This window comes from Saccopteryx bilineata, chromosome 1, assembly GCF_036850765.1.
Source record: "Saccopteryx bilineata isolate mSacBil1 chromosome 1, mSacBil1_pri_phased_curated, whole genome shotgun sequence".
Lineage (NCBI taxonomy): Eukaryota > Metazoa > Chordata > Mammalia > Chiroptera > Emballonuridae > Saccopteryx > Saccopteryx bilineata.
Genome location: NC_089490.1, coordinates 398401498 through 398429156, shown reverse-complemented (window position 1 = coordinate 398429156; position 27659 = coordinate 398401498). Strand labels below are relative to the sequence as shown.

The following is a 27659-nucleotide window of genomic DNA, read 5'->3' as shown; positions in this document are numbered from 1 at the left end:
TGGTGTCAACAGAAGTTAAGAGATAACGGAGTTTTTTTGTGAGGGGGCATATGAGTGAAGTCAATTTGCCAATCCTGGCCTGGCACGTGCCCCCTCAGCTGATGAGTGGGGAAGCGGGGGCAGAGTCCCCGTTATGTAGAGGCTTCGAAACAGATAGTGCATGCTGCGTGTACCTTTTCGATAGTCTGCTGGAGGCCTGGGGAGAAAAAGAGTGGTTGTTAGAACTGATAGAGAGTGTTGGGGGGACGCCTGACCTCTGGTGGCGCAGTGGATAAAGCATCGACCTGGGAACATTGAGAGTGTTGGGGGTACAGGGTGGGGGGAGGAGAGGGAGGGGGTTGGGGGAGGGGAGGGGCACAAAGAGCATGGCTTTTCAGCATTTGCCATATTCCCCCTTTAATCTACAGACAGACAGCAAATATTTACTTATGGTGTTTCCACTATAAAGACTGCTGTCCTAGGGACAAATGCTGATGAACTATTTCAGCAGTTCCTCCTTCTTCAAAGACTTATAGGTCAACATAGAGCTCCATGTTTCATAGGACATACTCAAGCTCACTCAATGCTCCCTGGAGCTTTAACAAAAGGGAATGCTCTTTTTTTTTTTTCCTCTTTTCTTTTTCTTTTTTTTTTTTTTTTGTTTGTTGTATTTTTTCTTTTATTTATTTATTTTTTGTATTTTTCTGAGGATGGAAATGGGGAGGCAGTCAGGCAGACTCCCGCATACGCCTGACCGGGATCCACCTGGCATGCCTACCAGGGGGGGATGCTATGCCCATCTGGGGTGTAGCTCTGTTACAACCAGAGCCATTCTAGCAACTGGGGCAGAGGCCATGGGGCCATCCTTAGTGCCCAGGGTGGCTTTGCTCCGGTGGAGCCTTGGCTGCGGGAGGGGAAGAGACAGAGAGGAGGGAGGGGAGGGAGAGGGGGAGGGGTGGAGAGGTAGATGAGCACTTCTCCTGTGTGCTCTGGCCAGGAATCATACCCGGGAATCCTGCACACCAGGCCAATGACTCCTATGGGTCTACCATATCATGCTTTTTACTTAAAAAAAAAAAAATTTACATTTCTTTTGAAGGCTGATGAACAGGAGACACCAAATCTTTTTCGCCTGCAAACTACTACCTTCTTTATTAGATCCAGCTAATAACACTGTTTTGTCTTTTTCCAAATAGCTCCAGATATATGGAAAAGATTTATATAGGCGGATGGGGATCCTCAAACCCCTCAGCGAGATCTTCTGAGCATGGCTTTTAAGATACCTAGAGGCAGAAAAAGCCCAATAGAGATCAGGGGAACTACCAGCTTTTAGGATACACCCTTAAAGGCTCCAATGCCCCAAAGGGGTCTCATAGGATGCCATCTGGGTCCTGCTTCAATAGTGGAAAGGAAGGTCATTGAGCTAAAGCCTGCCAGGCTTACATGCCTCTGCTGTGAGGAAACAGGGACACTGGAAGGTAGGCTTCCCCCTCGCTCCTCTAAGGGAGGGTTCAGTCTCTTCCAGCCCTGCTCCAGCCACCTATGACCTAACCTTGCCCAGAAAGCTGGGGTTTGCCACTGAAGGCTGAAGGTGCCCAGGGCCGTCGGCCCCATCTATGACACTGTGGACGAGCCTAGGGTATTTCTTCCAAGAAGCAGGTAAACTGATCTCATTTGCACAAGGGCCACTTAACTATGTTTTGCCTGAATAGTCAGGTTTTTATTCTTCCCTCAAAGATCTCTGTTGTGGGTGTTGATAGTCCTATTTTCTGCTGCTTTGCTTAATATATAGTGTTTCCTTTATCCCTCCTACCTCAATGCCCCACTCATATGTCAGGCTGGGACCTACTCCTAATGTAAAGCTCTCCTTCCCCCTTTTGCCAACTTGTATTATGAATTTACCTTTGCCACCCAGCTTAGTGTATCCCAAGGTTCTCTTTACCATGCCACAGTCGCAGAGCTCCAGGGAAAAGCAACCTGGTCTCAACTCTCCAGGCAGAGGAGAACAGAAGCTCCATATCCACACATGCTGCAAATGGCTTTTCCAGTCTACCTGAATCATTACCAGCTAGAAGCAGCTGTCACTGGGACTTGGACATGAGCTGCAAAGTATAGAATGGTGACAACAATTTCAGTGCCATGCGGACTTTTCCTGTGTGGACTTTTCCTGGACTCCTGCTCCCTGTGACAGCTCCTAACAGACTGAACTGTGGTTGGGTTGCATTTCTCAGGGATTTGGCATGGTGTTGGGGCCAACTTGGACTTGGTGAACATGTTAAGGACACTACTCTTTTATGGATTCTTGCTGTATTGGCCAAGAGTTTGCTTAAAGGCTTTTAATCACTGTAAAAAAAATAGAAGACTGGATGAAGAAGATGGGGCACATATACACCATGGTATACTGTTCAGCTAGGAGAAATGATGACATCGGATCACTTACAGCAGAATGGTGGAATTCTGATAACATTATGCGGAGTGAAATAAGCGAATCAGAAAAAAACAAGAACTGCAGGATTCCATACATTGGTGGGACATAAAAGCGAGACTAAGAGACATGGACAGGAGTGTGGTGGTTACGGGGGGTGGGGGGAGGGAAGGAGGGAGAGGGGGAAGGGGAGGGGTGTCGGGAGCCGATCAACAACTGCTGGCTGACAAGGTCACAGCAGGAGATGACCCACAACTGCTGGTTGACAAGGTCACAGCAGAAGAAGATCAAAAACTGCTGATTGACAAAGTCACAGCAGAGAAGACCAATGGCTGTGGGTTAACAAAGTCACCCAAAGGAGAGACACAACAATACTTCCCCCTTTGACTTTTTGAATTAATCTGGCCTTATATCCCCCCTTTTCTGGGTGTGTGCTATTATTTATAGCACAGGGATAATAGTACCGTGCTTTCCCTGTAGATTCGTAGTGATTTCTTTGGAAATGAGACAGAGGGTGTGAGTTCCACAGAAAAGCCTGTAAGCCCCTTGAACTGGGCTCATAGACATAAGAGGCTGGCTATGATATCCCTCGTTAAAGGGTTAAGTCTGTAGGAGAATTCCTTCTTAATCATGTTAGAAAGAATAGATCGTGACTTGTGAATGGGTAGGAGGCAGTGGCTGTGCACAGAGCACCTTTCAGCCTTCACTTAATTCAACATTTTTCCTCCCTAGCCTTTTCATGTGATAGAGTAGAGAAACATTCCTTTCTTCTTGCTTATTTGATCTGCAGATAGTGGTACACTCTGAGAAGAATAGAGTTAGACTTAACTAGTGTTTAAATATAATAAATAAGTAATATTTGACTAGACAATAGTATCTTAGGTAAGGTATAGTAGAATGGCCCATTGTGTGGCCTAGGATGAGAGCGTAGTCAGCAAGAAAAGAATGTTTTACTAAGAGAATTGTCTTTTGACTAAAGGCAATTGCTAGGCTTTCTCAATGAGATGTTCTCATGAGATTTATATACTTTCCAAAATTCTTTGATAATGAGAGAAATGTAGGGGAATCCATAGAAGTAATAACAGTTAATGTCTTATGTTGCTACTAGGCTATCTTGCAAGTGCACTCTGTATATCTTTGGGTGAAAGCTATTCTTAATGTTATGTCAATTTCTTTATAGGCAAGCCTTTTAGAATCTTGTGAGAAAAAGTAGGACACTGCAAAACTCAAAGCCATTTACCTGAGCAAGCGGTGGTCCATTGTTAGTCCTTAATGATTTCGTCTGCTAATCTCTCTCTGCCCCTTGACTCACAACAGCAGTAAAGTTCGTTAACTATTAGTACTAATACTTTAAAAGCTTTTACCGATGTTGTTATCGCTATTCAAGTTATTTTGTATTTTGAATGATTTGCTACCTGGTTTGTGATTTATAGATATAAATTAGCTGTATTCTGAAAACATGTAAACATAGTGAAACAAAAGCAATAATTAACACCATGTAATTGTAACTCAGTGTGTGTATAAAAAGGGACCTATACTAGCATTTAAAGAGAGATGCCTGGCAGTAAATGCTAACCAGAGAATAAAGAGAAAGAAAAGAATTCGGCTCTGTCACTCGATTTCGCCGACGCCGTCTCCTCCTGTGGGACCCCTGGATCCCCCCCGGGGCTGGACCCCGGCAGAGGGGGAGGGGTACAAAAAAAACTAGATAGAGGGTGACGGAGGACGATCTCTCTTTTGGCGATGGGTATGCAGCAGAACTGAATGACAAGATAACCTGGAAATGTTTTCTTTGAATATATGTACCCTGATTTATTGATGTCACCCCATTAAAATAAGAATTTATTTATTAAAAAAAAAAAGAACTGATAGAGAGCTTTTGGCCCTATGTGTAAGGAACAGTGGATATCAGAAAGGAGAGTTTCAGCCTGTCCTTTTGGTAAGGCAATTCTATCTCCGAGAAATATCCATCCCTGGTTGCACACGTCTCCACCCTTTCTGAGGAGGGTCTTTTCTTCCTCAGGAGTGTAGGGAGGTTTCAAGGAGGTGGAGAGAAACATGGGAGGAGAGGGGGAGGCTCCCAGGGGGAGGTTTTGAGCTGTCGCATCAGCCCGAGCATTTCCTAAGGCCACCGGGTCCTGAGAGGTTTGATGGCCCCTACACTGTACCACAGCCTCCTCAGCGGGAAGCTGTAATGCCTGCAAAAGTTTAGAAATGAGGGTAGCATTGATTATGGGGGAGCCCCTGGTAGTGAGGAAGCCCCTTTCCTTCCAGAGGGCAGAGTGGCTGTGGGTGATAAGAAAAGCATATTTAGAGTCAGTATATATAGTTACGTGTTTTCCCTGGGCCAGAGTGAGTGCCCGCGTGAGGGCAATGAGCTCTGCTTTCTGGGAGGTGGTGCCCTCTGGCAGCTGTTGGGCTTCTAGGGTGGAGGAGGTGGTGACCACCGCGTAGGCTGCCCGCTGTCGTCCGTCGGGTCCCTGTACAGAGCTCTCATCTACAAAGAGTATTAGATCTGGATCTTTTAAAGGAGAATCTGATAATCCATCTCGAGGCCTGTTGAGGAAATCTATTAGTTCAGTACAAGAGTGGGTGGGTTCTGGAAGTGTCGCTGGAGCTGGCAGTAGAGTGGCTGGGTTGAGTTGGGGAGAGGGCAAAAGAGTGACTGAAGGGTTTTCGATGAACAGGAGGTGAAATTCTTGTAGGCAGGAAGGACTTAACAGAGAAGAGATTTATGTGAAAGGAGCTCAGTGAGCCTGTGGGAGGAGAAGACAGTGATGGGTTGGGAAAGGGTGAGCTTAGTAGCCTCCTGGGTGAGTTCAGCTGCTGCGCCCAGTGCCCGGAGGCAGGGCTGCCAGCCTTTGATGGTGGTGTCCAGTTGTTTAGAGAGCTATGCCATGGGGCGGTATATAGGCCCCACAGGTTGAGTTAACACACCAACAGCATTACCGTGCTTTTCATCAGTGAAAAGGTGGAGGGGGCGTCTGGAGTCGGGTAAAGCGAGAGGGGGAGAGGAGATGAGGGCATCTCGAAGGGTACAGAAAGCCCTTTTGACGGTGTTGGGGGATGTCAGAGGTCCCGTGGGAGTCTCTTTTGCAGCCTCGTAGTGTGGCTAAGAGAGCAAAATTGGGAATCCAGTGTCTAAAGAAGCCTACTAGACCTAGGAAAGAAAGAATCTGATCAGCGGTGGTAGGTGGTTGGAGACTGCAGATGGTCTGAGTTCGATCTAGGGTGAGACCTCGGGTGGTGGGAGTCAAGGTGATGCCAAGATAGACTACAGACTGAGAGTGAAGTTGAGCCTTAGTAGGGGAGACACGATATCCCTTCATGGCAAGGAAGTTAAGGAGGGTAGCTGTGTGTCTTCTTGAGGCAGACAGGGAGGGGCTGCAGAGGAGTAGGTCATCTACATATTGTAAGAGAGTACTAGTCTCAAGATCGCATGCAGCTAAATCCCGAGCCAGCGCCTGTCCAAACAGGTGTGGGCTGTCTCTGAACCCCTGGGGCAGGATGGTCCACGTAAACTGCTGGGCTGCATTAGTGTCCGGATCAGTCCAAGTAAAGGCAAACAGAATGTAAGAGTCAGGGTGTAGAGGAATGGTAAAGAAGGCATCCTTGAGATCTAGGACCGTGAAGTGAGTGGTGTCTGAGGGAATGTGTGACAGTAATGTGTAAGGATTAGGGACCACTGGATGGAGGGGAACTACTGCCTCGTTGATTAGGCGTAAGTCTTGGATGAGGCGATAGGCTCCTGAAGGTTTTCAAACAGGAAGGATGGGGGTATTGCAGGGAGAGTCCATGGGGATGAGTAAGCCTTGGTTTAAGAGGCAGGTAATTATTGGTTTAAGGCCCTGATGTTGACTTGCTGAAATAGGGAATTGGGGCCTAGATGGAAATTGGGAGGGATTCTTTAAGCGGACGTGTACAGGTGGGTGGTGGGCTGCTACCACAGGGGTAGAAGTGTCCCAGACCTGAGAGTTGACAACATCTGGTGGAATAGGGGTGTGACCGGGTTAGGGTGACCTGAGGTAGTGGGAGAGCCTTCAGCAGGAGTGGTAGGAGTAGGTGGGAAGATGCTGTCAGCTGGATAGTGGCTCCGAGACTGTGTAGAATGTCCCGACCCAGGAGGGGTACAGGGCACGATGGCATGACTAAGAACGAGTGTGAAAAGGGGATTCCGTCCAAACTGCATGTCTGGGGTGGTGTGCGAAGAGGAGAAGTAGGGGTCCCATCCACTCCCATAACCGAGACCTGTGAGGGAACTAGAAGTCCAGAGTATGAAGGCAAAACAGAGAAGGTAGCCCCCGTGTCCACAAGAAATGAGATGGACTTACCCGCTACCTGTAGCATCACCCTTGGCTCAGAGAGAGCAATGGGGGTCTCCGAGTCTGGGCCGCATCAGTTGTCCGCGAGGCCTAGGAATTCAAACGATGGCCCTGCCTGGCTGGCTTGGCCTCCCATCTGAGTGGCCTGTCCTCCATGTAGAGACGTCGAGAAAGAGCCTGCTGCCAAAAGGGGACAATCGCTCCGCCAGTGACCGGGCTGCTTGCAGTCAGGGCAGGGCTTAGTGGGCGGCCTCGGGCAGGGGCACTGCCGGGACCAATGACCCTCCTTGCCACACTTAAAGCAAGCTGCTGGTGGGGATCCTCTTGGCGGCCCGGACCTAGGTCGAGCACCCTCTGTGCCTTGCCCTTGTTGCTCTGTCAGCCTTAGGGCTGCCACAAGAGCCTGGGTTTGGAGTGATAACTTCTGCTGCATGTGGGCCCGGCATTCAGCCTCGGCCTGTTCCTCTCGACTGTTAAAAACCTTAAATGCCATGTTCATCAGGTCTTGGATAGGGGTCTGGGGGCCCTCTTCTGCCTTTTTAAGTTTCCTCCGAATGTCCGGGGCTGATTGGGAAATAAAGTGAGTGGCTAATACAGTGGCCCCAGCATTGGTGGTAGGGTCTAAACGAGTGTGGAGGACCATAGCGTCAGTGAGGCGATTTAAGAAGAGAGCCGGATTTTCCTCAGGTCCCTGAGTAATTTCCCTTAATTTGTCATAGTTAAATACCTTTTGTGCTGCATCCTGCATGCCAGCTACAAGACATTCAATCACTTGGTCTCGTCGTCTCCTACCTGTTTGTTCCGTCTGGTAATTCCAGTTGGGGTCCCTGTCAGGGACCACCTCTGGGCCCACCGGCATTTGAGGGTTTGAGGCGTGGACCTTATCAGCATGAGCTCGGGCCGCTGTTTGGATTCGGTCCCAGACAGCTCATCGGGGGTAAGGGTAGAAACATAATAATATAGAGATCATGCCGAGTGAGGTCATATGCCTGAGTGAGATACTGGAATTCCTTGGTATAGTTGGTAGGATTAGAAGAGTAAGAGCCCAAGCGCTTTTCGATTGCAGACAGATCAGAGAGGGAGAAAGGCACATGAACCCGAACAGCTCCTTCTGCTCCGGCCACCTCGCAGAGAGGGCATAGGAGGTTGGCTTCCTCTTGTGGCCTGGAGTGGGATCGGGTGTGAGCGCTGACTGGAGAGGAGAGAGAGAGAGCATCATTTCCAGGTGGGGAAGTGGGATCTAGCGAAGAGGGGGGAGGAGTCCGGTGGGACCGAGGGAGTCTTGCAGGAGGGGAAGAGAGTTCCTCGGGGGAGTCGGCAAAGGAGGAGAGATCTGGAGTGGAGGGTTTAGCTGAAGTTTCTCTGACCAAGAGGATGTGCATTGTAGAACAACCAGCACAGAGTTTAGGACGAGAATGCAGATGCCAAAACCCCTGAATATAAGGGATTTCTGACCACTTTCCAGCCTTCTGGCAATAGTTCCATAAATCAGTAAGAATGTTAAAATCGAAAGTCCCTTCCTGAGGCCACCTAGTCTGGTTATCCAGTGGATATTGTGGCCAGGCTACACTGCAGAAGAAGATTAGTTTCTTCTTTTTTAGGGAAGGGTCAATGTTTGAGAGATTCCGGATAAGGCACCCCAGAGGTGTTTTAGAGTCAGGTTCAGATCCCTTTGCCCCCACGGTCACCCTCAGTTCTCGGAATGGTCAGAGATGACTATTAGCATCCTAAAACTCAAGCTCTAGCCACGGACGGACGAATAAGGTAAAGTGGGTGTGCTCTGGACGTCTCCATGGGCCACACTCAATCGGAATGGAAAGAAGTCCCTGACGCAGCTGTGATTTCGGACAGGGATTCTCGGAGGAAAGAACTGAGGCAGGGAGAGGCTGGAGGTTGGGAACTTACCACACCGTGAGCCGTAGAGGGTGGAAGGTCGGAGATCCTGGTTCTCTCTCGGAGGGGATGGGGAAAGGAGCGGTCCTGGCAGACTTCAAACTCCTCCCAGGTTTTCGGCACCAAAATGTAATGTACTTCCCACCCCCGCTCAGAAGGAAGGAAGGGGGCCGGAGACACAAGGTGTGGAAGAGCAAAGGCTTTATTCAGTACAGACCGTTTCTTGGACAAGATTCACTGGCCTGGGAGATGGAGGTTAGGAAAATCGCACATGGAGAGACCATGTGGGCAAATTTAAAGGGGTCTTCTAGGGAAGTCGGGTTAATATGACTAGAGAAATCTCACTGGCTGACAGTCAGTCACTTTTTTCCCAAGGACTCCTAAAAAGTTTCTTTTGGCGTTCTTGGTTGTGGGCGGTCCTAGCCAAAGTTCTTGGGCCTGGGTTCCCCACGTGACCATCCCTCATTATCCACCAACCTTACAGAGGCTGTTACAAGATTTGAGAGCAATAAATAAGACTATGGAAATTATGGGACCTCTCTAGCTAGGTCTCCCTTCTCCTACTGCCATTCCATGGAATTTACACATTGTAATTATTGACTTGAAGGATTGCTTTTTTACTATTCCTTTAAGCCCTCATGATTGCAAGCATTTTGCATTGTGTTCCTTCACTTAATTTCCAGGCTCCCATGTAGTGAAACCAGTGGAGAGTTTTGCCTCAAGGTATGGTAACAGTCCTACCTTGTGCCAAAAATACATTGCTCAAGCTGTCTCTCCAGTATGAAGGCAGCACCTTAAGGCATACATAATTCATTATATGGATGATATTCTTATTGCTCATCCAGATAAAGACGCTGTGCTGACCATTTTGCAACAACTAGAATATTCTTTGAAAGAATTAGGACTTTATATAGCTCCTGAAAAGGTACAGCAATCTTTGCCTTTCTCTTATTTAGGACAAATTATTGAGGGACAATAAATTCGTCTACAAAAATTAGAAATCAGGGCGGATCATTTGCAAACTTTAAATAATTTCCAGAAATTATTAAGAGACATTGATTGGTTTAGACCTTCCTTGAAATTAACTACCAGGGAACTGAAGCCACTTTTTGATATTCTTAAAGGTTTGGCTGAACCGGCTTCCCCTCAGCAACTTAGAGCTGGAGGACAGCAAGCTTTACAGCTTGTAGAAAAGGCCTTGCAGCAAGCACATAAAACACGTAAATCCTGAAGAACCAATTGCCTTACTAATTTGTCCCTTGAGCTACACTTCAAAGAGACTATTGTGGCAAGTTTCAGGTCCCACTGAATGGATGCATTTAGCTGTTACTCCTAAGAAAGTCTCCGTATTTTGGTCTTGTCTGGTCCTTGATTATCAAGAGGCGTATGGGACTTTTACAGCTTATAGATTTTGAGCCTCAGATTATTGTTGTTCCTTTTTCAAAAGATCAACAACAATGGCTCTGGAAAACTTTCACAAAACAGCAAATTGCTTTTGTAAATTTTACAGGCTAAAGTGATCCTCACTACCCAGCTGATAAAATAATTGTAATTTCATTAATTATTACATTTACATTTGTCTTTCCTAAGACAATTGGTAATGAGGCCATTCCTGAAGCACCTACAGTCTTTACTGATGGGTCTGTTATAAAGTACTGCACCCCAGATTCTGAAAGGCACTGTACCTCATTTCATCGAGTTCACATAGAGACACCCAGTCCAGATGAATTTTGAATAGTTTTATTAGAGGAGGAGATTTATTAAATATGCCGGCCGCATATGGCTGACACGTGGCATCAGGCCCAAATCCTGCAGTCCCAAAAATAGTTCAAGGGATGCTTATATACACTTGATCACATACGTGCGGGAGGGGGGGGAAGCATGGTGTCCTGGTACAAGCTGGAAACATTTGTTTAGGGGATACACAGAAACACTAAGACTTTCAAGGTCACACAAAGATGTTTACAAATCTTTCAGGGTTCATCTTCCCTCACTAGCCTAGAGGTATTTTACCCTCAAGATTCCAGGGAGCAGGAGGAACTACAATCAATGCAAGGTGGTATGTAAATTCTGCCTCCTATTGAAAGAGAAGTTTCTAGGTTAACCTTTATTTTAGATTTGAAACTGAATGACCCACTGTTCTTGCAAGACAGAAACTTCTACATTGTTCTCCCTCCCGTTTGTAAAGGAGGGACAGGACAGGAAAGCCTGATAGGAAAGCCTGACCTTTCCTCCCAGAATATCAGAATCAATTTTCAGATTTTTGGTACCTTACAACAGATCCAGCTCAGGAATCACAGGCTTAATAATTGATGGACAAGTTTATACTGAAACAGTTGCCTTAAAATCAGCTCAAAGAGTAAAATTTCATGCCGTTATCATAGCTCTTCAGCATTTGCGATGTCCCCCCTTTAATCTGTATACAGACAGCAAATATTTACTTATGGTGTTTCCACTATAGAGACTGCTGTCTTAGGGACAACTGCTGATGAGGAGCTATTTCAGCAGTTTCTCCTTCTTCAAAGACTTGTATGTCAACATAGAGCTCCATGTTTTATAGGACATATTCAGGCTCACTCCATGCTCCCTGGAGCTTTAGCACAAGAGAATGCCTTGTTGATCAAGCTACTCAAAAGAAAATTATTAAAGCAACCATGACAGATCAAGCAATTCAGTCTCATACTATTCATCACCAGAATGCTGCAGCCCTGCATAAACAGTTTCAACTTTCTCGGGAAGCAGCACGGCAGATTTTTAAATTCTGTCCAAGGTGCCCTATACTACAATTTGTCCCCGCGTTTGAAGTTAACCCTTGAGGACCCCTACCAGGACAACTTTGGCAAATAGATATTACTCATATACCTTTATTTGACAAACAGTCCTTTGTCCACGTTACAGTGGATACTTATTCTGGATTTATAGTAACCTCTGACAGAACAGGAGAGGCTGCTAAGCATGTTATAGCTCATTGTTTGTATGCATTTTCTATTATTGGACTTCCTAAACTGGTTAAAACTGACAATGCTCCTGCATATGTAGGAAAAGCATTTACTACATTTTGTCAGACTTTTGCACTTGACCTAAAGACAGGAATTCCTTACAATTCCCAGGGTCAAGGCATTGTAGAGCGTGCACACAAAAAACCACTTAAAAACCAATTAGAAAAAATTAAGAAAAGGAAACTATACCCTCGAACTCCTGCAAATCTTCTTTTTCATGCTCTTTTATTTTAAATTTTTCGAATACTGATATACAGGGTCATTCAGCAGCTGAGAGACTCTGGAATCCAATAAGGAGACCCTTTCCTGAAGTGCAATGGAAGGACCTGCTTACAGGAATCTGGCAAGGGCCAAACTGTGTTCTCCTATGGGGCCAAGGATATGTGTGTGTTCTTCCTAGGTCTCATGAACCTCCTTGGTGAAATCCTGAACGTTTGTAAGACACCATGATTCTGAATGAGAGACTCACTTCACAACAGCAATTGTATAAGGATTCTTTTACTATGCTCTCATCCCTTTCTCTGTCAAACCTGTTATCCAGCTAATAATGCTGTTTTGTCTTTTTCCAAATAGCTTCAGATAATACAAAAATGTTTATATACACAGATGAGGACCCCCAAAACCCTCAGCGAGGTCTTCTGAGCATGGCTTATAAGGTCTATAATGACCAAGAGGAACAGAAAAGGCAGACAAAGCCCCAAAAGAAATCAAGCAAAATACCAGCTCTTGGCATACGCCCTTAGAGGCTCCAATGCCCCATCAGGGACCTGCTTCAAGAGTGGAAAGGAAGGTCATTGAGCTAAAGCCAGCCAAGCTTCTCGGCCCTCCACCAGGGCCATGCCTTTGCTGTGAAGAAGGGACACTGGAAGGTAGGCTGCCCCCTTGCTCCTCTAAGAGAGGGTTCAGTCTCTTCCAGCCCTACTCCAGCCACCTGTGACCTGACCTTGCCCAGCCTGCTGGGACTTTCCACTGAAGGCTAAATGTGCCCAGGGATATCGGCCCCATCTTATGTCACTGTGGACGAGCCTAGACTATTTCATCCAAGTAGTAGGTAAATTGATCTCATTTCTTATGGACACGAGGGTCACTTACTATGCCTTTCCTGAATATTCGGGTTTTTATGCATCCCTTGAACATCTCTGTTGTGGGTGTTGATAGTCCTATTTTCTGCTGCTTTGTTTAATATATAGTGTCTCCTTTATTCCTCCTGCCTCAATGCCCCATGCCTATTTTAGGTTGGGACCCACTCCTAATTTAGTGTTCTCTTTATTCTTTTTGCTCACTTCTGTTACAAATTTACCTCTACCACCCAGCATAGTGAATCCCAAGGTTCTCCTCAGCACTTCCACAGCTGCAAAACTCCAGGAAGGGGCTCCCTGGTCTCATCTCTCCAGGCTGTAGAGAACAGGGGCTCAATCTCCACACATGCTTGCGGATGGCCCTTCCAGTTTACCTGAACCATAGCCAGGAACCCAGAACTGACTTTATGCTTCAGACAAAAGCTTAATGTGCTAGAAGCAGTGGTCATTGGACTTGGAGGCTAGCTGCAGAGTGTAGAAGTGTGGCAACAGTTTCAGTGCCATGCGGACTTTTTCTGGATGTGTTTCCTGTATTCCTGCTCCTTGTGACAGCTCTCAATGGACTGAACTGGGGTTGGGTTGCATTTGCAGGGAATGTGGAATAGTGATGTGTCAGCATGGACTTAGTGAACATGTTAAGGACATTCAAAACAGCAAATACTTTATTATAGATCCTGTTATATTGGCTAAGAATTTGCTTAAAGACTTTGATCTCTGTAATGTAATAAGGCACTTGTTTTGGTATCTGTTAACATTGGCTATGCTAATTTTCTGTTTATTCCACATTTTTTCTATCTGCCTCTGTATTAGAATCTGGGAAATCAGATGAGTGCAAATCCCAGCATATGAGCTAAATTTAAAAAATATATAAAGGGGACATATGTGGGTAACGGGCAGTGGGCTGGCAGGGTTGTTATAGCCTGGGCTTTGGTTTGGGACTGAGACTTTCCCACTCTTTTGATGATGAGATCTCTAAACACTAAGATCTTTTAATACTAAGATCTTTTAATACTAAGATCTTTTAATACTAAATCTTTTCAACACTAAGCTTTTCCCCACACTCTTGACCAGGGGTCTCCAAACTTTTTACACAGGGGGCCAGTTCACTGTCCCTCAGACTGTTGGGAGGGCCGGACTATAAAAAAACTATGAACAAATCCCTAAGCACACTGCACATATCTTATCTTAAAGTAAAAAAACAAAACAGGAACAAATACAATATTTAAAATAAAGAACAGGTAAATTTAAATCAACAAACTGACCAGTATTTCAATGGGAACTATGGGCCTGCTTTTGGCTAATGAGATGGTCAGTGTCTGGTTCCATATTTGTCAATGCTAGCCGTAACAAGTGATATGACACACTTCCAGAGCCCTGACACGTGCGTCCCGCATCGCTGCGCTTTGTGGCGCCACCACATACAGCACACAGGATGCATCCTGTGCTCTCTCACTGACCACCAATGAAAGAGGTGCCCCTTCCGGAAGTGCGGTGGGGGCCGGATAAATGGCCTCAGGGGGCCGCATGTGGCCCGTGGGCCGTAGTTTGGGGACCCCTGCTCTTGACTGTTGCATGTTGTAGGATGGTGCACTCTTATGAGGATTTCATTTAGGCCTCAGATGAGTGGCTTTGATCAGAGCCTTCCCTATTTATATATTGGCTTAAAGGCTTTAATTGTCTATGCTATATAATAAAGCAAAGACGGGGGCGGGGGGCTCGCTCTCTCTGATCTTGCCATCAGCATTGCAGAGGCCTCCCGATCCCATCCTCTATTCTCGGTGAGTCTATTTTCCGCACCATTCTCCCTCAGGATCTGGAATGACTACCTGCACTGGTTCATGGCAATGACTTATTTAATTGACTAGTTAGAAGGAGATGTAATGGATTTAAGCTAAAATGTCATTTGTACTTTATATTTCTAAGCATATTCCCAAAAAAGATTCCCTGACTTTCCACCCATCTAAAAAGACTCAGGCTTAGGCCCTGGCAGGTTGGCTCAGTGGTAGAGAGTCGGCCTGGCGTGCAGAAGTCCTGGGTTCGATTCTTGGCCAGGGCACACAGGAGAAGCGCCCATTTGCTTCTCCACTCCTCCCCCTCTCCTTCCTCTCTGTCTGTCTCTTCCCCTCCCACAGCCGAGGCTCCATTGGAGCAAAGATGGCCCGGGCGCTGGGGATGGCTCCTTGGCCTCTGCCCCAGGCACTGGAGTGGCTCTGGTTGCGACAGAGCGACCCCCCGGAGGGGCAGAGCATCGCCCCTGGTGGGCGTGCCGGGTGGATCCCGGTCGGGCGCATGCGGGAGTCTGTCTGACTGTCTCTCCCCATTTCCAGCTTCAGAAAATATAAAAAGACTCAGGCTTCAAAAATGTATATTTCTAGGCTTTTTCAGATAAACCTATATACAGAAGAGTCCTTTCTTGCTTTAGATTTCTTTTTGATTTAATTAGATTTAGAAGAGGTCATGTGGAGGTTTTGAGAGTCAGAACGAGAGCATGATGGAATTAGTGCCCTTATAAGAAGAAGAGACCTAGTTGGCTCAGCTCAACACATCCTAGGTCAGCCAAACGATTAGCTGGTATTGGGTCAGGTGATCTTGCTGGCTCAATCAGCTCTTACTGAAGGGCTAGTCACATGGCATAAACCTGAGTGCACAGGCAGTTTTATTCCAAGGGGATTGTGGGAGAGCTGAACTCATTGGTTTGCACCCCTGCTGCAGGGCCCCCGGGGGGGGGGGGGCAGAGCTTGTACTGACAGGTTCCTCCGAGGCTGCTGGTAGCCTGGGTTGTGTCCCAGTGGAGATTGGTTGCCCAGAGTTAGATGCTGGAGCTCACACCTCTCCTAAATTCTGAGTCCCAATTTGACACTCCAGTTTGTAGAACTTCAGAGTGTTAGAAGCATGAAAGTGTCCCCCTTTCCAGAGGTAGCCAGAGAGCAAGGCAAGCATGGCCCCTTCTGGAACTCCACATAGAGGCTGACTTTTCAGCCTGGTAGTCTGATCAGGGCCCTTCTTGGTAGTAACGAGTACAAGTTTTATTCTTTGATCTTTGGCCCTCCAGGAGCCCTCATCTTCCTGGTGTCCTATGACATCTCCGCCAGGGACCTGCAGCACTGAGGGGATGAAGGGACTCCTTAACTTTCTCATGCTGGGATAGCACAGCCCCGGGGAGAGTGACGTCCTGATTCTCAAGTCAGTCTTAGTAACTCTGAGGATGACCACAGCGAAAGAACAGAAGAAGTGGCCATTCAGTAGGGTCACTGGTGGCAGAGGCCACATGAACAAGAGAACATGGGGAGTGACCTTCTGAGAAACCACCTGTAGCGCCCTTGGAAGTAATGGAGAGATATTCTCAGATGGTTAACTTTTTTAAAGTTGTAATTTATTGAGAGTATTTTCACAGAAAAATTGAGGAAAACTTAGAGAGATTTCACATATAATCCGTGATGCCCACTCACACGTAGCTTTCCCCATTACAACGTCTCACACGGAGGGTATATTTTTGTCACAATTGATGAATCTGCATTGACACATCATGATAACTCAAAGTCCTTAGTTGACCTTAGGGTCCCCTTAGTGTTGTATATTCAGTGAGTTTGGACAAGTTATAATGTCATGGAGCCATCATTACTATGTCATACAGAGAAGTTTCACTGCCCTAAAAGTGGAGGAGGCTGATTTTCAGCATTTAACTCCTGGGCATTTGAACCATGACAAGTGGGCACCGAGAGATAGTACAATACCGTCTGGTAGTCACAGAGGGTGAGTGCCGGGGTCTAGCCCCGGGGGGGATCCAGGGGTCCCACAGGAGGAAACGGCGTCGGGGAAAATCGAGTGAGAGAGCCGAATTCTTTTCTTTCTCTTTATTCTCCGGTTAGCATTTACTGCCAGGCATCTCTGCTCAATGCTAGTATAGCTCCCTTTTTATACACACACTGAGTTACAATCACATGGTGTTAATTATTGCTTTTGTTTCACTATGTTTACATGTTTTCAGATAACAGTTAATTTACATCTATGAGTCACAAATCAGGTAGCAAATTATTCAAAATAACTTGAATAACAGCATCAGTAAAAGCTTTTAAAGTATTAGTCTGTTGTGAGTTAAGGGGCAGAGAGAGATTTAGCAGACTACTAACAATGGACCACCGATTGCTCAGGTAAATGGCCTTGAGTTTATGCAGTGTCCTACAAGATTCTGAAAGGCTTGCCTCTAAAGAAATTAACATAACATTAAGAATAGCTTTCACCCAAAGATATGCAGAGTGCACTTGCAAGATAGCCCAGCAGCAACACAAGACATTAACTGTTATTACTTCCTACATTTTTCTCATTATTACAGAATTTTGGAAAGCATATAAATTTCATGAGAACATCTCATTGAGAAAGCCTAGCAATTGCCTTTAGTCAAAAGACAATTCTCTTAGTAAAACATTATTTTCTTGCTGACTACGCTCTCATCCTAGGCCACACAATGGGCCATTCTACTATACCTTATCTAAGATACTATTGTCTAGTCAAATATTACTTATTTATATTTAAACACTAGTTAAGTTTTGACTCTATTCTTCTCAGAATATACCACTATTTGCAGATCAAATAAGCAGGAAGAAAGGAATGTTTCTTTACTTATCACATGAAAAGGCTAGGGAGGAAAAAATGTTAAGTGAAGGCGGAAGGGTGCTTTGTGCACAGCCACTACCTCCTAAGTCACAATTTATTCTTTTTAACATGATTAAGAAGGAATTCTCCTACAGACTTAACCCTTTACGAGGGATATCATAGCCAGCCTCTTATGCCTATGAGCCCAGTTCAAGGGGCTTACAGGCTTTTCTGTGGAACTCACACCCTCTGTCTCATTTCCAAAGAAATCCCTACGAATCTACAGGGAAAGCGCGGTACTATTATCCCTGTGCCATAATTAATAGCACACACCCAGAAAAGGGGGGATATAAGGCCAGATTAATTCAAAAAGTCAAAGGGGGAAGTATCGTTATGCCTATCCTTTGTGGTGACTTTGTCACCCCGCAGCCATTGGTCTTCACTGCAGTGACTTTGTCAACCAGCAGCCATTGGTCTTCTCTGCTGTGACTTTGTCAATCAGCAGTTTTTTGATCTTCTGCTGTGACCTTGTCAGCCAGCAGTTGTGGGTCTTCTTCTGCTGTGACCTTGTCAGCCAGCAGTTGTGGGTCTTCTCCTGCTGTGACCTTGTCAGCCAGCAGTTGTGGATCAGCTCCCAACAGGTGAGGACTAGACTTGGGAGTTTAAGAAGAAAAAGGAGTCTTTCTACAGGAGAGGGCCGACTGAAGGAGGTCATTGGAAGACGCTGGGAGGTGTTTAGACTCGTCAGGGGATTCGAGTGCCAGCCGATGGGACTACCCGGGATGACGGTGAAGTGTTTGGGGGCTTTGCAGCCTGAGAGTAAAATGAATGATGTCTGATGACAATGGTCGGTCTGCACAGCACAATGTAGACAAACCACTGAGCACCGCTACGGACCAGGCAGGTATGGGGGAAATCCAGCCATCATCCTATCTGGTCCTCACGATGTCCCCGTGAAGTGGATCACAGCCCCATCTCAGAGAAGATGAACTGAGACTCTGAGAGGCCGGAGCTTCTCCCAGCAACTCGAAATTGCTGGGTGTATGTTGGGCAGATAAAATGTATTATGCTCACTTTGTTAAAGATTACGCTGCCCACGAGGAGGCCATCGCCCAGGTGATATTAATGTGTGTTGAGAATTGTTGTAGCCTGAGGCTTGGTTTTGGGATTAAGCCTTTCCCACCCTTTTTGATGTAGGGCAGTACAATCCAATCATGCCTCAGAGAAGTGACTGTATTAGAGACTTCCCTATTTTGTATATTGGATTAAGAGTTTGGATTTCTACACTATAAAATAGGGAAGGAGCGGGAGTTTGCTCACTTGGTTCCTGAGATTTTCAGCAGAGGAGAGAGCAGAGGAGAGCAGAGAAAGGCCACGTGGAGGAGGCCAGGAGAAGTAGCCAAGATGGGGAGTGCTGAGTGAGATGCCAGTTTGTGTAGAGTTTGTATCTGGGATAAGGAAGGAGATGGGGAACTGAGGAGAATAAGGCTGGTGAGCTAGAAACCTTTGATTCTAGGAAACTCGGATAAGTCAGTGGCTTTGTGAGCACTGAGTGTGACTGGGTTTTGGAGCCCAGTGTGTATTTTTACTTCCCCGCCGGGTGCAAGCTAGGATTAAAGGCTATGGCCCACCAGTTTTTGGCTCCATGGTTTCTTTACCGACTGTCCGAATCCAATGCGAACCTGCATGGGCTGGGCTGCTCTGATGGTGGCTCTGGCCCTGGCCTTGGTTTCTGGCTTTACAGTGTCCCTGACAGGCGCTGACTTTTTTACTTTCTGGTTTAGAGGTACAGAGACAGTGGACTTCCTTCCTGAAGGGACAGACACAGTTATTGCTTCCTCAGTCTTGGTCCCCTGAGTCCATCCTTCAGCCGTGGTGAGGGGAGAGTGAGAGACAGAGCTGCAGGGAGCCCGGGACGAGGTCAGGGAGACGGAGGGGCTGTGGGAGTCGTCTCGAAGCTGCTGCTGCGGAGGGTTCTGTGGCTCCCGCAGGCTGTCACTGGGTTTGGGATCGGTGCTTCGCGATAGCATACCCAACAACAGCCAGAGCGCCAAGTGCACTAGTCACACCTGCTCCCACCATGAAATTTTCTACCTGAAAGTGAGCAGTTCGTGTCAGAGTCAACAGCAAGTCCAGGCGGGTCCTTCCTCCCTCCCGAGGGGCTGGAGGTTGCACACACTTTCTGTCCCCTGCCCCAGAACCTGTCTGTCCTCTTCCTCCCTCCTGCTGCCCTCCCAGAGTCCTCCCCCACAGAGGGCTGGCCATGTCCCCATGGCCCCTTCCCTGGGAAACACAGGTGCAACCACTTCTCAGTGGTGGGTTTGTCTGAGGCTGTCCTGACAACGGGCAGGTGGGCTGCTGGAATGCTTCGGGGAGAGCTTCCTGGGGGAGGCCATTGTCCTGACTTGTGGGGACAAGGAGGAGGGTTCATGCCTGGGTCCCTGGGTCCAGAGCTCTGGGGTTAAAACTGGGACTGGGTCTGTGGTCTGGATGGCAGTAGCCTCCACCCCCCTGCCCAGGGCGGCTGTAGAAGAAGCTGAGGGGAGACTGTGGGCAACCATGGTCACAGCTTCCCTGTGCACTGAGTGCTGGTCACAGGTGCAGCCTGGAAGCTTCTGTCTCCAGCCCCAGCTCAGAGCCCCGGACTCATACGTGCAGCTGCTCCTCAGCCTGTCCACCTGAGTGTCTGACGGGCCACCTGGAACATCCCACCTCAGCGTCACATCCTTCACGTCCCTCCCCACACGGCTCTGCTGTCCTCCCCTCCTCTCTCTGCCCGACCACCCACGCCCTCGGCCTGAGCCCTGACCGTCCAGTAGCACAGCAGAGAGAGTGGGACACTGGGGTTCGAATCCCGCTTCTGCCTCTTCCTAGCTGTGTGGGGACGACACACTCGGGAGCGGAGCCGGGGGAGGGTGGAAGCTGGGCCCAGGTCCTACAGGACAGTGTCCTGAGCTCTTACACAGGCCCGCAGACCCGGAGCGGGTCCTGCCTGAGTGCTCGCTGGGCCTCAGCAGACCTGTCGTGGTCCCGGGTTGGCCAGTCTGTCCCTGGGCACCCACAGGGCATCGGGAGCTGCCTTTAAGGGTCTTCCTGGAGGCTCTAAATCCTCAAGTTACATATCTGGAGAGTCCCAGAGGTCCTCCAATCATCCCCTCCTTCTGCACATGGGGAAACTGAGGCCCAGAGAGGGAATGACCTGTTTAAAGACACTCAGTGGATTTGAAGCAGATCCGAGATTTGCTGTCTGACATCCTGGCTCCCAGCCAGCGATGAGATCCTACTTTTGCGTCATTCAGGACAATTTCTCCCTCTTTGTGCATATCACAGTCACCCCCACCCCAAGCAGACCTCCAGGAAGGAGAGGGAGCTCCCCAGAGAGGACCGTACCTGCTGGCTTTGGGGTTTGCCATATCTCAGATCGGTGACAAAGTGCTCACAGTTCCTGGAGAATACACTGTACTCCATCTTCTTACCAATCATCTCCTTTGCTGAACTGATAATCTTGTTCACTGGTAGTGGTTTGTTCTTGTGGTCCAAGTAGTTGTTGATCCGGTAGACGCAGCCCCCCACCACCTTGGTCAGGAGCTCCCTTTTCACCACCCCTGTGTTGCTCAGAACGGAGAAGAGGCTGGAGGAGCCGGCTCCAGGGTACTCACCTGCAATCAGAGACAGGAGCATCAGGAACTGCAGGGCAGGGCGAGGGAGGGAAAGGAGGAGCCAGACAAGAAAGAAGGACAAAGGCAATCCACTATTGAGCTCAGTGTCTGTTGCTCCACAAATGTGATTGGAGGATTCTCAGATTTTGTCTGTTCACTTACCAAGCTGTGAATATTTTTTATGTTAGTAATGTTGTGACAGTCAGTGACTCTCAGTGTGTTCCATTATCTGAATACATTGTCTGGATCACCTATCTTTATTGCTTTTTCTTTTTCTAGATTTTATTTATTCATTTTTAGAGAGAGAGGAGAGAGAGAGGGAAGGGTAGGGGGAGGAGCAGGACCGATCAAGTCCCATATGTGCTTTCATCAGGCAAGCCCGGGTTTTGAAACAGTGACTTGAGCGCTCCAGGTGAACACTTTATTCACTGCGCCACCACAGCTCAGGAGGCGTTTGGCTTTAAATTGTTCTCATTGTGTTAAAAATCTTGTGACAATTACACTGTCAGCAGTCCTTACTTGGAGGAGCCAGATGGACCACGTATCCATCTCCCACATAGATGGCCCAGTGCGAGTAGCCAATGCGGAAAATCTCAATCAGGTCTCCACGCTCGGGTTCTGCACGATCCTGCAAGAGAAATCCAGGAAGATGTGGACCGGTTTCCGGAACAGCAGACCCTGGTTGGGGAGCGGCAGCTCGGCCTGGGGACCCCCTTGCTGGCGTTCATCACTTACTGACAGTGTGTTGGAGGGGCAGAGCTCAGGGCGCTGTGCAGTCCTCAGCCTGCTGTAGCTTTTGTATTTTTATTAAACAGTTTTTAATCCATAAGAGGAAATTGAGAAAGTCAAAGAGGTAGAGGAAATGGGCTGAGGAATCAAGTATCAGAGGGAAAAGAAGGGCCATTGGAGCTGAGAGACAGAAAGGCTGAAGCACCAGCCTGGGAATGGGGGGCAGAGGGGAGGGAAGGCAGGGATGCCCCTGGGGGAGAGCCCGCCCTCTGCAGCTGGTGGAGGTTGCCCTCCGGGTACTAGAAGTCTGGACTCTGTTCTGAGGGCTGGAAGCCTGGAGCATGAGCTTGTGCACTGGGAGGGTGAGGTTTGCCCAGTGTGTGCATGTCATGCATGTGTGTGTGTGTGCTGTGCATATGCACGCTGTGTGTGTAGTATGTACGTGCACACATGCTAGGATGCCGACGGGCATGTGCAGGTGTAGTGTGTGCGTGTCCAGAGGTTGTTGACACAACAGCCCACGTGTAAAACCCTTTCCGTGAGGCGGGGCCCCAGGCCCATCGCCAGCCACACAGGTCAGGTGAGTTTTCAGCTTCACTACCTTTCACACACTGACCCTCATGTTTCCGTCATGTCTTTCCCCGGGCTGTCCTTGGTCACAACAGTCACTTCCTCACACTCTACGCCATATCCCTCATCCCTGGACCCACACTATTGGAGATGGCCACATGTAGACAGGATCTGACAGCTTCTTAAAGGGCCTTGAGGCTGCAAGGGGGCTCTTGTGAGGCTTCCCGGGTTCCTGCAGGGGATGGGTGGAGGCAGGGTGGGGGTGGGGTACTGACAGATTGACAGCAGAGGGCGCTGCTGGCACTTTTCACAAATGCAAGCCTCCCACAGCCCAGGGGGAGCAGCGCCATTTACTCAGGTGGGGGACTGACCTCAGAGAGGGAGAGGGACTTACCTGCCCCTCACCACACAGCTCACTGTCACTCTGCTCCTCTGCACAACCGCTTCTCACTGCCCCCAGCACCTTCCCCACACCCGCTCTCTCCCCCATCAGACAGACACCCCCCTCTGAGGAGCTGCCCTGATCCCCAGCCCGGCTCTGCTGCCACTCTCTGGTCCCCAGCCCCCAGGACCTCCTCCTCTCCCCTCATTGGTCCTGTCCCACTGCAGTTCCCTGTGTCTGTCTGCACCCCCTCTGGGCTGTGAGCTCAAGGCAGGGGGATCCTGTCTGCTCAGCCTTCCCTCCCTGCATCTCCACGATGGGGACAGGGGCCTGGCTTGGAGCAGGAGGACAGGGACTGAGTAAGGAGGGGGCTGGAGGGTCAGCGGGACCAGGACGCCCCCCCCCCCTCCTCCTCTCAGTCAGCCAGGGCGGGGCAGGCCCAGAGCTGGTCTTCCTCTTGGGGAGAGTGAGGGGATCTTTCACTCTGAAACTCAAAGTCTAATTAAGGCAAGGTCAGGCTCACTGTTCACAGTTCCCTGAGGCAGATGAAATGTGAGCTTGGGCCCAGTCTGGGTAAAATGGTTCCGTAGGCAACAGAGCCTGATTTTGATTGGCAGCAATAAAGCCTTCCCCAGGAGCAGGGATGCAGATGGACCCGCTCCAGAATGGGTGGCGCCCTTCCCAGAATTGCCCCATTTGCAGTAAGAGCACCTGTCCAACTGCCTCCTGTCAACTGCACAACAGGATGCCACCCCTCCGGGGACTCGTGTGAGTCCGAACAGCAGGGATGATGGGAGTAAAGCTGTCCGAGTCAGAGCGCTGGAATTAGAATGCAGGTTATCAGGCAGAACAAATGTTCGGAGGAAAGAGAAGCGAGAACAGACCGGGCTGAGGACTCACGGAACCCCTGCAGCAGCTGAGGCCACAGCCGGACTCACTTTTCTTGTCCCAGTCACCATCAGCCCACACTCGTGCTTCTGTCCCATTCCGGCAGGCACAGCCCTGACACCCACATATCCCTCACCAGGGGCTCCCCGCACTGTCCCAGACAGAGAGGAGGCTCACTCTCCCTGAAGACCTCCCAGCCCTGCAGCAAAGGAGACTTTTAAACAACATGCAGTTCCCCTGAGCCTTCCGCAGACGAGCTCTGGGGGTAACAGGCCGGGAACACAGACTGAGGCCTTTACAGGAGGAAGCTGCCTCCCCTTCCTTCCCAGGAAGACCCAGAGGACTTACCGAGGAGGCCATGGCGATGTGTGGTGTGTGGTGTTGTGCTCCTGGTGGGACAGCCTTTATACCCAAGTCTGGAGTTTCACTTTCAGTTTCCTTTAAGTTCCAGGAAGAAATGACTGAATTAATACTAAGTAGGTTTTACAGGGAGGCTCAATATTTAACTAAGTGGACAGATAAATGATTTCCCATCTTCCTGGGGCGGAAAGCCACCTGGAAGCAGTCAGAGTAAGAGGGAAGCCACATAATGTGTCCCTGTCCTCAGACAGGGGCTCCGACCCCTAAGGGCAGGCATCAGAGACACAGAGCTGCCAACCCCCAAGGCCCACACAGGACCTTGTCCTGTACCAGCTCCAGAGAGTCCCAGACCCAAAGAGCTGAGAGGGAGTGTGCTGGACTCCACGGGGAGAGCCTTCAGAGGGGGGGCCTGGCCATGGGGCCAGGGGCTCAGGTCCTCAGGAGGCTCGTGGCTGTGAGAAACTGAATTTAACTAAATGGCTAAACAACCAACACATAAGGTGCACTCACTTCCGTCCTGTGTCACACGGCTTCACTGGAAGGCTGCAGAGAGGCCGGGACCAGTTCTCAGACACTCAGACTGGTTCCTATGGGACCTGCAGGGAAAAGGGGGTGCAGGCCTCACTGGGGACTGGAAGAGAGTGCAGCAAACTTGAGTACGTGGGCAGTGCCCCCACCCCCATCAGAAAGCTCTTATGTGCATGGGGGACTCAGCAATGGCACCTCCCCCAACATTGCCCCCTGACTCCAATGCCCTAGAGCAGACAGGGCTGCAGACACAGTGCTCCAATGCCCATTGGCTCCTCTGGCCCCAGGGGCAGGATGGCATTCTGAGCACGGCCCAGTCTTTTTCCAAGTGAGCCTCCCTGTGAAAGGGGTAGAGGGGTCTCTAACTGCTCACCTCCCTGCGTTAGGTCAGGTTCAGGATGGACAGAGAACATAATGAGCTGCAAGGTCTGTCTCTTTCAAGGAGTGTCACTTTCTCCCATTGCCGGCCCCCCGCCCTCGTCTCTGTCACTACCTGCTTAAGAGTGAGGGCTTCACCTTTGTCAGCCAAGAGCCCGTGGATCTGTGGACCCGGAGCTCCAGGAGGGGCTGTCACTCTGGACATCGCCGGCCCCCGGGAGCTGCTGGGTCACTGAACTGTGGCTCCTGAGGCCTGTCTTCAGGTTAAAGTTGTCACCTGGATTCTGCAGCTGAGGGCGGTGCCTCTCCCCTCAGCTGCTCCCCCTGTGGCTTGGCATGGGGGGCGTGGCTCTCAGCTCACCTTCCTGACTTATTTCTGTCTCAAGGCCTCTGCTGCTGGGTTGGATCCGCACCTGAGTAGTTCTTGCGTTTTTTTACAGCTTGAAGAGACATGAGCTTTCTGTTTCTTATGGAGTGAGTGTTGGTGAAATAAGTGTAAATATGATGTATATGTTTGCTCGCTTATTGTGTGCATTGGGTGTGGGAGACAGGCTGTAAGCTGGAAAAGTCCTTATAGCCTAAAGTCTTAGTTTTAAGACTAAGCCTTAGCCATCCTTTTAATACTAAGATCTTTTCAAAGCTAAGCTTTTCCCCACACCTCTGTCCCCATTGTGGAGATGCAGGGAGGGAGGGCTGAGCACACAGGATCCCCCACTGCCTGGAGTTCACAGCCCAGAGGGGTGCAGACAGACACAGGGAACTGCAGAGGGACAGGACCCATGCGGGGAGTGGGGAGGTCCCAGGGACTGGGGACCCGAGAGTGGCAGCTGAGCCTGGCTGGGGGTCAGGGCAGCTCCTCAGAGGGGGATGTCTGTCTGATGGGGGAGGGAGCGGGTGTGGGGAAGGTGCTGGGGGCAGAGAGAAGCGGTTGTGCAGAGGAGCAGAGTGACAGCGAGCTTTGTGGTGAGGGGACCGGCAAGTCCTTCAGTCAGCCCACGGGACGGGGTCCTGGGAGCGAGAGGGTTCGGGGACCGGCCCTGGGAGGGAGAGGAGGGTGAGGAAGGGCTGGCATGATGGGCCAGTTAAGTGCCCAAGGGCATGATTGTGCTCTCAGGCCAGAGGGATTTCAGGGGCACATGGGCCTCTTGGGAAAGCCACAGTGGGTCCTGGGGAGACTAGGGACAGGTGGAGTGTTAGGGACAGGGGGCAGGGTGCTGGTCAGAAAACCATGGAGTCACATGATCAGGAACTGGCTGCCCTGACCAAGTCACAGGTGAGATCTGGATGCGGAAGTGGAATCAGAGTGAACTTTCAGGGTCAACGTCAGCTGCTGGACATTGACATGGAATAGGGCAATGGGAAGGGGACCCCTGGTCTCAGATTGAGTGGCCTGGGATGACGACAGTAGGAGGTTTGTCATTTTCAGGGGGCTGGAACAAAGTGAGTGAAAAACTGAAAAATTTCCAAATCACAAAGCTGCCTTGACCAGGGTAGCGACATGGAGGAGCAGGGAGGCGTTGTAGGAGTGGACAAGAGAGTTAGTTATTCACTTAAATTCCTGGAAGGGAGAGAGTAAATGGGTTTAGCCACTTTCGAAAATTGTTTGGCTGCATATGCTGGAGCTCAACACACACTCCTCGGCTGCATGACAGGGCGATTGTACTACTGGACGTACACTCCGGAGAAATGTGTGCGTACACCCATACACATACCGGTTCCGGAACACTGTCTTATTCTAAACTCATTAGCTACCGCTCCCCCACTGAGCGTGTCTAGGGCCCATTGCTGCTAGGGCTGTTGCTCCTGAGCAAGCCAGGTGTGCCCTGCGTTTATAGCTGCAAATGACTGAGGGCTTCAGTTAGTCTACCGGGGCTCCTCCGGGGGCAGCAGCACTTCAGACTTACCACTTACACATCCGAACGGCTTAGCTTCACAGTATCTCATGAGAGACATTTTCAGTTTCACACCCAGAGCTCCAGGCAGTTTCTCATCTTCTTTTCCGTTGTGCTACAGGCTTATTCCTTCCAGGGGCTCAGCTCTATGGGGAGATCCCAGCTCCCATGCCGTAGCTCTCTGGTCTACACTCGATATTCTAGTCTGCACATAGGCATCATAATTCCAATTGGAAACCCTTAGATTCCAGACCGCAGGTCGGCACCCCTTTCTGACACACAGGTATCATCAGCTCACACATTTGCTACGTCAACAGCGAGTTACATCTTCATTCCTGGTAGTGGGGTATATTCTTTTTAAAATTTTACACGCAAATATACATTAATTAGGCCCTCCTCATTGTTTTAGAAGTGATACCTTATATGTAAGATATTATGGGAGATCTGGGCTGACAACGGTGAAGGAAAGGGGTCGTGAGACTGGCAGTTAGAGTGACACTTCTCATAGGGAAACTACGTATTTGTCACAAAAGCACATGATAAATTCAGTTGGGGTATGGTAAGTGCCACTAAGGAGGAGTCCCCGGAGAGCTGAGAGCTTGGACCTAGTTACAGAGAACAGACAACGCTCATGGGAAGGCCCAGCGTTTCCGTCAAGGAAATGGCAGTCACATTTAGGTGCATTGAGAACAAATTGATCGTGGGCCAGCTAAGGTGTCAGGGAAGAGAGTCACACTGTCGAGAGGAGGCCCTCTACTCTGTGTGGCCACGTGATCTGGGGCTGGGGCCCCCAGTAAGCTGCCATGTCAGAGCAGCCCCTTGTGGAAGGTGAGTTGAGCCATTGACGGGGGACAATTCAGGAGCAACCAGAGGCCACTATTCGGGCTCTGTAAATACATGAACTAACTTGGGCCTGGGACTAGAGCGTAGTCACATTACGTCATGGCATCAGGAAGTCACTCACTTCTTGTTTTCCTCCCCGG

The 27659-nt window shown here is 49.2% G+C and overlaps 1 protein-coding gene across 2 annotated transcripts; it reads right to left on the bottom strand.

Moving 5' to 3' along the window:
• Window positions 1–16473: 16473 nt before the first annotated feature.
• Window positions 16474–23964, bottom strand: LOC136318844 (phospholipase A and acyltransferase 4-like). 2 transcript variants are annotated; one of them, XM_066251816.1, is made up of 4 exons: window positions 23867–23964; window positions 21469–21577; window positions 20681–20949; window positions 16474–19384 (listed from the first exon to the last, which is right to left on the bottom strand). In XM_066251816.1, the coding sequence occupies exons 1-4, from the start codon at window positions 23876–23878 to the stop codon at window positions 19286–19288; spliced, it is 489 nt and encodes a 162-aa protein (XP_066107913.1). In that variant the 5' UTR covers window positions 23879–23964; the 3' UTR covers window positions 16474–19285. The 2 variants fall into 2 exon arrangements, with proteins under 2 accessions (XP_066107913.1, XP_066107912.1); XM_066251815.1 differs by lacking the exon at window positions 23867–23964 and adding an exon at window positions 23569–23733.
• Window positions 23965–27659: the final 3695 nt, after the last annotated feature.

Coding starts and splice junctions, on each gene's coding strand:
- LOC136318844 (XM_066251815.1), bottom strand. CDS start 23,616: ATGGGACAGAAGCACGAGTGTGGGCTGATGGTGACTGGGACAAGAAAA. Junction 21,578..23,568: donor TGGTGACTGGGACAAGAAAA/GTGAGTCCGGCT, acceptor TTTCTCTTGCAG/GATCGTGCAGAACCCGAGCG. Junction 20,950..21,468: donor GGTCCATCTGGCTCCTCCAA/GTAAGGACTGCT, acceptor CTCTGATTGCAG/GTGAGTACCCTGGAGCCGGC.